We start from the raw sequence: 11447 nt of genomic DNA on the forward strand, positions 1-11447 counted from the left end.
AAGGTTGACTTGATTTGAATTAGAGAGAGCACCTTTCAGCTGAAGATGGAATTTGAACTGATAAATTAAGAAAAAGTTATCTATTTGAGAACAAAATCCCCAATTTACTGTTCAGAATCTCAGACTGAACAGGTTGAGATATCCAGAACTTGAAGGTCCAGAAGGTCAAAACTCTCTGGACTTCAATCAATCAATCAATCAATCAATCAATCAATCAATCAATCAATCAATCAATCAGTCAATCAATCAGTTTAACCCACATAACATCTTGGTAGGTTGCTTTCCTTAGCATTGCATGTACCATGATCCCGTTATTTTTCTCTGTCTGCAGAGTCAAAAATTTGCACTAATAAAACCTACTCCTGTAACTGACAAATCACTATGGCGGCTGGAGGGCAGGGGAGTGTTTATGTGCTCTACACTGGCGGGACCTTTGGAATGGGACACAGCAGCCAGGGTGAGGTTTATTTATTTATTCCTTCAATCATTTATTTATTTATTTATTTTAATATAAGACAATAGCTAGACTTTGTATGCAAGAGTATAAAACTACTCTCATATTTTTTGACTTTCCTCTGTGTGTGTTTGTGTGTATTTGCATATCTGTGTGATGTTCAGGTCTACTGGAGCCAATGAGTTTGGAGCATCTGAAAGATTTTCTCATTAAAATGACCATTCTGTATGAAAAAAACCCCAGTGAGACAGAAGAGCAGGCCAGAGCACGCATAGTGTCTACAGATGGTTGCATATTCCTGCCGTGAGTCCAGTTCCTAGTTATGATCAGTATAATACAGTATTAGATGCTACAAGCTCTCTAAGCAGCTCATTTTCTCTCACATGTTGATTTAAATTCAGTGTAATAAGAATTTAGTAGCTCTTAAACATGATGTTATAATCCAGAATTCAGAGTAGTGGCCCTGTAATTTTTGTTGCTTGTTCTTGCTATTGTAGTGACGTAGTAAGAGAGTTTTAACAAATACATAATTTTGATTATTTGTGAGTTTTGAGAGTTTTGCTTTCTAAATTGGAATGTTGCAATGAATGTATGGAACGCATAAGTCAAATTTCTCTGACACGTGTAGTCTGTTTACAGGTGGATATTAATTTGTTTCACCATCATTTTCGTAACCTCAGCCAAAAAGCAGTAGATGACTGCCGCAGTCTGTATAAGAACACAACGTACCGCGTCCGTTATCAAATTGAGGCTGTGGAACCTCCTGTCGACTCGTCTAAGATAATGCCCGAAAAGTGGTTTGAGATCGCCACTCGAATTCAGGTACTCTACATCCAAACCCATCATTTCACACAACACGTCGGTTGAAAACAGTATATTTTGCACTTAAAGTGATTAGAAATCGAACACACAATTTGTATGTTCACTCTGTTATCAGTTATTGGTTATTTTCTCTCCCTCCCTTTTCTTCATGCTGTGCTCCAGGAAGCGCGTGACAAATATGATGGTTTTGTGATTCTTCATGGGACAGACACGATGGCGTACACCTCTTCTGCTCTGTCGTTCATTTTGATGGACCTGAAAAAACCTGTTGTTTTCACCGGGGCACAGGTCAGATAACTAATGAACTCTATCAGTGACAAAGCTCGAATTATACATATTTCCATTCATGCTAACTTTAGTTCCCGTCTTCTGAATATTCAGAACATTCAGAAAATTCTCTTTGCTTCTCTTCACTATTTCTTAGTCCATGTTGAGCTGCATGAACTCTATTCCATTGTCCTGAGATTTACAGACAACTACAGTGCCATGTGACTTCTGAATAACAAGAGAAAAAGAAAGAAAGAAAGAAAGAAAGAGAGAAAGAGAGAAAGAAAGAAAGAAAGAAAGAAAGAAAGACTTTTGAAACTCTTTTACTTTGAAATTCTACAACAGCCAAAGCAGCTTATATATAGTCGCCCTTCACAGAACAGGTGCCCAATATGACCCTAATTACGTTTGTTATAAGTCTATATTAACCTGTGATGATTCTCTGTGTGGGCAGAGGAATATTTTCCACCCTCACAGTGATGCTTGGAATAACTTCATTGGCGCTATGCTGATTGCTGGCTGTTGTTCCCAAACTGCAGCTCTGCATAAGGTCAGTAGAGGGCGACAAATATCGTCAAGACATTCTATGGTTTCTCTTGGATTTGGAGGGTAAAAATATCAGTGGAGCTTTAACTAGATAATGATGACCATGCATAAAAACATACAAGCAAACATCTTGAGGAAGATATGTTTTTTTTGTGTGTGCATATAATCTTCAGTTTTTAAACATGTCGTTTTTTTTTTTTGTTTGTTTAGGTTTTTTCCTCACAGGTGATGCTTTTTTGTGACTGCAAGCTCTTCCAGGGAAATCGGGTGCGCAAGTTTGACTGTGATGGTTTCAGTGTCTTTGACAGTCCTAATAAAGTACCCCTGGCATACATGGACACTATAATCAAAGGTAAGATTCCTAGGCACCTGTTTGACCTATGACCTATGACTGATATATATATATATATATATATATATATATATATATATATATATATATACGCACACACATAGGTTGAGTGTCCCTTATTCAAAATGCGGATTTTGCGAAGTTTCGTATTTTGGGATTTTTTCATATTTTCGAATCTAGTCGTACGTTGCTCAATGACAGAGATGCGTTCTGAGAAATGCGTCATTAGGCAATTTTATCGCTGTATGAATATCATAGAGTACACTATAGTAAATACATAAACCAGTAACGTAGCTGTTTATCATTATCAAGTATTATGTACTGTACATAATTGTATGTACTATACTTTTACACAACTGGCAGTGCAGTATGCTTGTCTTAACCTGTATACAGAATCTGGAACGTTCAATTCCTCACAAATACATTCAAGAATGAAATGCTCCTTCATGGATGTTTCAGTAAACTAATCTGAAAAGAACTTTAGGCCTTGGAGTTCATGTGAAGTTCACGTATTGTTAATGTATAGTTCTGTAGCGACATGATTATGATTGTGTTGCGAGACACTGAGAACTGGAGAGACATTTGTACTCCTTGACTGATCTGGGCACTGACAGTCTCTGTATCAGTGACTTATACTGGGGCTGCTGTTGAGGAAGAGGAGATCCTGAATGTGGAAGCTTGTGATACTCCACCAGATGTGAGGGTCCTGCGATTTTTCCCTGGAATAAAGGAAGAATATGTAAGTCTAACAAACTCTAGGCATCAGTCCTGAGTTAGCAGATAACATGTCCAGTAAAGCCAGGTAGAAAACTTCTGCAGGCAGAGATAAAAAAAAGTCTCCTTTTCTCTCATCTCTATGTCTTCCCTATACAAAAATCAACACAGGAAATGTTTGAGTTTTAAAGGCACATAATGTAATAGATCTGCATTTTTTCCTCCAACTGTAGCATTATTTACCGCTTCATCTCCACCTTTTTCTAAGGATGTGATTAAGGTAATCATGATTATGTTATATCATACAGTAGCTTTGTGTGTGTGTGTGTGTGTGTGTGTGTGTATTTTGTGTTTGTGCAGGTGAGGAGTGTGTTGGAGGGGGCAGATGGTGTCGTCCTGGAAACGTTCGGCTCAGGCAATGCTCCAGAACATGATTGGCTGAAGGAAGCTCTGATTGAGGCTGGACGCAGAAAGGTGGTGATGCTTAACTGTACTCAAGTCTACAGGGGAACTGTTCTACCCATTTATGCTGCGTCTGAGGTATACACACACAGACACTCCAACCCACACACACACACTAAACATATTACTCAACAGTATTTACTTTTATCTTTTTGGTTTCTGGATTTCTTTTTCTGAAAACCTAAGATATATGATGTAATTTTTTTTAAAAACTTATATTTCTTCTTCTCTGACAGAGTGACTTTTTCTCCCTCTCAGGCACTGACCAGTGCAGGTGTAGTCCTTGGTTACGACATCACTCCTGAAGCAGCCCTGACCAAAATGGTTTGGACTCTTAAGACATTCCCCGACTTTGAAACAAGACGCAGGGTTTGTACTCATAATGGCACATGTCATGTGAGGGCAAATAACACAAAATTCAGTACAACAGGGAAATACAATACATTTCCTCACTGTACTCACTGGAAAAAATTTCTTTATTCCAGGTTCTGGAGGCAAGTATCTGTGGAGAATCCAGCGCTCCTCCGAAACGACTGGTTGTAAGACGTCTAAAATCTGATTTTTATTTATTTATCTGTTTTTAACACAGATATAATTTTTATATCACACATGAAGGAAATCAAGACAAATTTATGTAACTGTGTTTTTGGCATCTTTCTATCTTGCCTTTCAGATAAGGTATCTTTCCAGAGGGATTGGACGTTCCATGATGCTTTGCTGTCCACCTTAAATTCATCGTCATTTCGGTTTCATGTTAGTGTTGCGCTGCTAATTGGTGACATTTGTTTTTGCATTAAGCAAGTTTATAAATGAACTAATACTGCCATCTCTCTCTCTTTCAAGCCTAGCTTAACTGAAGACTGAATAGTAGGAAAACTGTCTGAAGATCAAAAATCTGTCACGTGTATTACTATGGTATTCTCCTTCAGCATCATGAGCTGTAGGGACAGTTTTTTTTTTTTTAATTCCCAGTCTTAAAGATATTTATCTTTATATTATTTATTTTTCTCTGCTGGCCATGATGTGGTATGTAAGTAAAACGCTGCTCCTGGCAGTCATGCTTAAAGTGATGTGTGTGTGGCATCTGCAGTTTACAAAAACAGTCCTGTCTGTCACGGTGCTTGTTTTTACTGCACAGTTTAATAACCAAAACGGAACATTGCTAGCTACGCACAAACTGGAGAATGCACTCGGAGTAGAAATGAGAATGACAGGTTTTTTTGTGCAGGGTTTGTAGGGTTCATGCCACATTGGGTAAAACTCACTGGGTTGGCTGAGAGACTTTTACTGTAGCTAGGAGCGGTTTTGGGAGGGTCAAAGAAACAACAGTAGCTGCTATCAATTTTACTGCTGTTTTCTACTTTTTTTTTTTCTTCTTTTTTTCCAGTCAACATCTTGAGTTATCCATCACAAATGAAGCAATTATGGTTCCACAGATTTCCCAAGTGTACATTTTGACCCTGATTGTTGGGTTTCTTTTGGCCTTACCCGTAGATTATTTGGCCTTAACCATAGATTCTTTTTGGGGCTGGATTGCAGCTTTGCAAAAGTCTTCTCGGATCACTTTAAATCTCTTTAAATTGCAGAAAGAAATCAATGCATGAACATTATAGCCATCTATGAGGGAACATCGTTTCAGTGTTAGAGAACTAATTTCAGCTCTAATTATATTGAAAACGCTGCATTGTTGAGGTACTAGCATCATCATTCCTTTTTTCACACTGGATATGCTCAGAATGAGCTGCCTGACAGAGACAATTCAAAAGTGATATCCACTCTGTTGTTAATATCACTGCGTCTCCAACGCATACCTTCCAATCTACTACCGGGTACCATCACCAAACTAGCGGTATTCTTATCTCTTGGTCAAGAGCTTGGGACCATGTGACCGCACCCCAATAGCAGGACAGTGTAAGTTCCAACTGAAAATTTGCAAATGCAAAACATTTATGAATCTGCTCTTGGAGTGCTCAACAGTGTTTTTCATATCCTGAAAATATTTTAATATTGTAACGTCATCTTTCATAAAGATCTGCTAATAAACTTAAAGCTGAGGGTTGTACACTGGAAAAGAATGTTTAATGTGTCTGCTGAACAATTGGATAGAAATGAACTACCTCCTACTGCTTTAGTGTTCTGGAGAAAATTGCTCATCTCAACGGTACTTCTGCTACACACTGTAAAAATGTTGTTCTGTTTTTATTTTAAGGACTAGCGATGTAATATGTCGGCTCAACCTTGATTCTGTGCTCTGTGAGTTTTTATTTTCTGGGACCATGTGAATATAGTTCTTGTACAAGAAAATTCAAATGACATTGCATTAAAGGAAAGCGAATGGCTTTCAAAGACAGTAATGATAATGTGTTGTTTGTAATTTACCTCCATCTGAGCAAAAGCAGGGAAAATACCTACAGCGACAAAGTGTACAAAGGTTCCCCAAAGAAATTATATGTAAGGATTCAGATTGATACAAAATTAATAGTTATCATTCACGTGATACTCATGACTTAGGACTTAGGCATGTGCACGCACACACACACATGTGCACGTGCACACACACACGCAAACAATCACAAACACACACACACACACACACACACATGTGCACGCGCACACACACGCACAAACAATCACAAACACACACAGACACACACACACACGCATACACGCAAAAAATAACCACATGAAAATGAACCCACAATACAGACAAGAATCATTTCAGAAAAACATCTTTTGTCACAACAACCTATACTGACCATCTCTCCAGACAAGACCATCTGTGACACTGTCGATCATGGGAGATCTTCAGTGAAGGTATTTGGTATGCTATCAAATTTATATCAGACTGCAAAGTTTATGAATGTAAACTTAAAGCCAATAACTTGAAACTGTTTGAAAACTTCAGCTCATGTGACACCTTCACACTAGAAGAGAGAAAGACTTTTTAGGGTCACATTTTGAATGAAACTGAAAGAATATTTACATTTTTTTTAAAAAAAAAAAGACATTTTACCATAGTCTTGTTTGTCTCATCGTGTATTTTTCTATAATAATCGACAATGTTTTAAATTATTCAGCCATTTGCCAATGTAGACCAGACAGGTGTAATATCACTAAGTAATTGTTCTCAAAATTACTTGCACGTTAAATTTGTAATTTTTATATTCTTGTTTAACCAAGATGTGATGTGATGTGATGTGATGTGATGTAGCTCCTTCCCGGCATTTGCTGGATTTATGTTTGTTCTCGCGCTGCTGTCTAAGGATGCAATAACCGAGCCAATAGGACTAACTATGTTCATTGGGGTGTCTCCTTCTGTCAGTCTATCCGTTGCTATGACAACGTGTCTGCCAAGCGTGATAATTTGGAGGGGAAATACTAACACCAGCATTTTGGGAACCGGAGCAAAATTAGACTGAGAACTATTTGGTTACGGTCCATATTTAACAATAGAAAAGTCAACGCTCTAATCTTGCTTGGAGCAGCAATCGTTCAAGGTTCAATTTTTTTAGAAATATTCTGAATATGTTGGAGATTCTGGATGTATACAAATATAGAGCTGAATCCAGACAGGGAATTTTCAAACTTTCTTTATTTTTGCCTAAACTGTATGAGGAGCTTTTTCACACTGATCTGCTTGTTTGTAAAATAGATGTGGGTAGTTTTTTTTTTTCCCCCACTGCATTTGGAACCGTAATTTGACCAGCGGTTCTCTAACAACAACAACCGTGTCATGAACGGCCTGGAGCGGTATCGCGGGCCACTGTCCTGACCAACGTAATGATATTTTAACTTCTGTTGCCAATAGCGTTGAGGCTTGAGACTGCAGTCAGGGTATTAGTAAGGTCAATGTTGTTGAATAATAGAGGGGCTCATGAGGGGAGGGCATGATTTAGGAAAGTGAAAGGAGAGCTGTTGGATCAGCAGTAGCACGTTGATGATGAATTTAACGGGTAACTTTGTGTTTTGGACTGGTGACTTTTCTGGTTCTTTCAGGTTTACTCCCTTTTACCGTCGTAATTATCAGTCTGCGTGCGAGGGAACCAGACAGTACAGAGCTGTGTGTTAGAAGTGTGCTGCAACATGGCTTCATGTGCATGATTAAAATGGGTGTGGGTTTGGATCAGTGGGTTTGGGCTTGGATTACCGCCTATGTTGGTTATAAAGAACATGTCAAAATCTAGTGTGAGGAAGAATATGAACACATTGAGAAATTTAATGCACTTGACAATTGCTCAGAATCATGAAGATAAACTACTATTAATATCAGGCTATGTTAAGAGCAGGGCCAACAAGCGCCATACAGTCTTGGAGTGTCTTTATACGCATGTGCAAACGTAATTCATCTACTGAACAACTTTACCTCCAACATCACCACTCTCCTACTGCATGGTGAAGCAAGAAGAGAGAGGAAACCTACAGTCTGAGGGCCAGTCTGGTTGACAGATAATTGCTGAATTTGAAGAATTTTTCCAACCTTCAGCTGTCTTTAAGGTCATTTAAAGACTCAGACTTCCCTTTCTGCTGTGAAGTTCCTGTTTTCTAGTGGGTATACTGTACAGTCAGACATGTTTAGCCAACTCAGAAACAAAGCACTTCCATTTTTCCCTTCTGTAAGATTGCTTTGCCTTACCTAGTGCTGGTGCTTGTGTGTGTGTGTGTGTGTGTGTGTGTGTATGCGCGTGTGAGTGTGTGAGTGTGTGTATGTGTGTGTGTGTGTGTGTGTAAGCCGACAGGCTTGTTAACATAGAGCACACACATACCCCATTAGCTTTTAGGATGAAACATTCAGTGATGTCATATGGTTCTATCCGCTGGCTGTTAGAATGTTAGAATAGAATGTCTGTCCCAGATTTGATCGTTCTGTGGCACGTGGTACTTGGTTGATATTTTCCTTTGATGTTGGGAATGTGCGTGTGTGTGTGTGTGTGTGTTTGTGTGTGTGTGTGCACGTATGTGTGTGTGCGTGTGTGTGTGCACGAGTGTGTGCGTGCATGTGAGTGTGTGTGTGTGTGTGTGTGTTAGCCTACAGGCCTGTTAACACTGAGCACACACATACCCCGTTACTGCCATCATTGTTAGTTAAAAAGCTAAACATGGTCTCGGTTCTCTTTTAATCTTGGGCCAGTCACTCATGCTTGCCTCAACACATGCTGGCCCTCATAATGAGTCAGAGGGATATGACTTTAAACAGACACAGTCATCCACATTCATCAGTCCCACCCCTGAAGGCAAAGACTGTGTAAGCCACATGGGCTCTAGCCAGTGCTAGAGCAGCAGCTGGGTTGACACATTGTTGCTGAATTTTGCATTTTTGAAAAGGTTTGGGAACTCAGTTGTTTTAATGGATTTAGTGTTCAAGGTCACTAAAGAAGGTTTAAGGTGAGTTAAAGGAGACCCAGTTCCTGATCTTCTCTTTGCTTTCTGTTTTTCACAGGATGAAACATCCCATCTTTACCTTACAGGAGAGCGCAAAGAGAAAAAAAAGTTCACATATTTTGGGACTGTTTCCGACAAAGCACACCCTAAAACAAAGGGTTTTTTTGTTGATTCCTGATTCCTGGTGATTATTCTTGGTCACTATAAGATATCAGGAAAGCAGTGCACTGTTGGTAATGACAGCAGAGTCAAGCTTATGTTTATTTCCAATAATTAATTTTCCCTTTGTGTGGAAGGACAGGCACACACAAAACAAAACAAAACAAAAAATCAGTCTATATATGCTCCCATATGAAAATTAAATTGTTAACAAAACTAGGGGGTGTAGGGTGGTGGTTCAGATGAATAAATCACAGTAAATCACAACATTAGTGCTGTAACTGCATCTAACATACACATATGGTGATTACATTGGCTATTTGAAAACAGACTGGTGGGTTTGGCTTGGAAGAATGATGACAATTTCACTTTGAATTAAATCTACAGTCCACTTGATTTATGCTTTTTTGTTTGTTTGTTTGTTTGTTTGTTTGCTTCTGATTTCCTCTTTGTCTTGCAGTTGGCTGAGAGACATATGCATCATAATTACCACCAATTGCTATGCCAACGTGATGAGCTCCCTAATTGGTCAACTGGCTGTGAAGACATAAGGAGGTTCTTTTAAAGAGCCATGTGCTACTGGATCTTGGCAGGCGGCAGCATTTTGCAGACTGTCTTAGCTTGGGGATCAAATTTTGTTACAGCTAAATCTTCAATCTTTGTTAATATAGTGCAGCTCTGTTCCGTGCACCGTAGCTTTCCAGTCAAAGTAATTTTGAACAATTTTGTGTGAGCCTCTGTGTGTCTGTGTGTGTATGTGCGTGCGTGTGTGTGTGTGTGTGTGTGTGTGTGTGTGTGTGTGTGTGTGTGCATGTGTGCAAAAGAGAGAGACAGAGAGAGACAGAGACAGAGAATGTGCATTATCTCCTCCTGATGGGACTGAAGGAAATTACAATGTGAATGTTCACCATAGAGAATAGCAACTTAACATTTCTTTTTGCTCCTAGTCTAGAAAGAATTAAGCAGTAATTCATTGGAAGAGAGGGGGGGGGCAGTTTTAAGCTATAGTATCAAATCCTTTCATTTTGCGTTTATTACCTTGTCTTAAGTACTCCTGCACCTCTCACCATGCTGGGAGTGATGAACGTCGGACTCTGTTCGAGAAAGCTCGTGGAAAGAAATGAAGCACTCAGAGCAATGGCAATGATATTTTATGTGTCCCTCAGGAGTTTTATAATAGTCTGTGCATATGTAAGGCTGATGTTGGTAATTGTCACTGCAGCCTTTGGAGTTGTGACTATAGCACTGATTCCCTCAGTTAATGGCAATCGTCACATCTATGGTGATATGGAAAGTAAGACTTGTAGTTCCTCTGGGCCGAATAATAAAAGAAAGGCTTGTACTCTGTATGGCATTGGTCGTGGCAGTGGCTTTTGGAACTGCAATGACAGTTTTGATAAGACTAATGCAGCCAAATGGCCACCAGGCTCATGAAGGACTGATTCTGACTTGGAAGGGCACTGGAGCTGCCCTGGGAACGGCACTAGCTGTGCTAAGGATGAATGGACCGCTGGGACCTTTTTTGTGGACTGACAGCTTTTGTACTAGATTCCTTATCTCTCTACTTTGTTCTCAAGAGACTCCATCTGTACATAAGGGATAGGCCACTAACCAGGCATTGAAGGACAGTAGGATGGAAATGTTGTGGAATTTGGCTACATGTACATGGCAACAGCGGTCACTGGGTTGGGTACAGTAATGATGTATGTGTTGTTTATGAATGGCACACCCTGAGGCTCATGGGCCTGGGATCTGTGGTCGAGGTCAGGGCTGGACATAGGAGAAAGTCTCAAGAAAATTATGAATCAGACAACTTTTCCAAAAGGTGAAAATGAGGTTCCAGGAATAATTGAAATAACTTTGATCACTTTGATTACTTGCTCTGGAACTTTCTCTGCTCCAGCTATCTTATGATTAACCAAATGTCTCTTACCCTTCTATCCCGTGGAACAGTTTTGCACGCTGTCGGATACGATTGGTGTGCCACTAGCAGTCTTATCTCTCTGAAGTCAAGGGCCATTTTCAGGTGATTGTTCTCCATAGTGGGACAGTGTATGGTCAAGCTTCAGTTATGCATCAAAGAACTCACCAGCGTGAGGCCGATCCATTACAGATGGTACCAAATCAAATTGCACTCTAATTGTTACTGACATATATGTGAAATATCTATGTATATGCTCTTGAAGTTCTATGTTCTGTGCACCTGTTTTCTGTTCATTTGGCCTTACCTTGACTGCGGATAAATATCCCTACTTTGTTGTTGTTTATTTCCAAAGTCTTCACTTTATTGAA

The 11447-nt window shown here is 39.5% G+C and overlaps 1 protein-coding gene across 1 annotated transcript; it reads left to right on the top strand.

Annotated features, from left to right (window-relative positions):
* Positions 1–381: 381 nt before the first annotated feature.
* On the top strand, positions 382–6999 carry LOC115816476 (L-asparaginase 1-like). The gene is made up of 11 exons (XM_030779430.1): positions 382–457; positions 619–713; positions 1094–1276; positions 1439–1564; positions 1998–2093; positions 2315–2441; positions 3056–3180; positions 3516–3683; positions 3876–3986; positions 4103–4156; positions 6940–6999. Exons 1-11 carry the CDS (start codon positions 382–384, stop codon positions 6997–6999), a joined length of 1221 nt encoding a protein of 406 aa, XP_030635290.1.
* Positions 7000–11447: the final 4448 nt, after the last annotated feature.

The sequence above is a fragment of the Chanos chanos genome, chromosome 7, assembly GCF_902362185.1.
Source record: "Chanos chanos chromosome 7, fChaCha1.1, whole genome shotgun sequence".
NCBI classification, from domain to species: domain Eukaryota; kingdom Metazoa; phylum Chordata; class Actinopteri; order Gonorynchiformes; family Chanidae; genus Chanos; species Chanos chanos.

Coding starts and splice junctions, on each gene's coding strand:
- LOC115816476 (XM_030779430.1), top strand. CDS start 382: ATGGCGGCTGGAGGGCAGGGGAGTGTTTATGTGCTCTACACTGGCGGG. Junction 3,684..3,875: donor GAACTGTTCTACCCATTTAT/GCTGCGTCTGAG, acceptor TCTCCCTCTCAG/GCACTGACCAGTGCAGGTGT. Junction 4,157..6,939: donor CTCCTCCGAAACGACTGGTT/GTAAGACGTCTA, acceptor TCCTTCTGTCAG/TCTATCCGTTGCTATGACAA.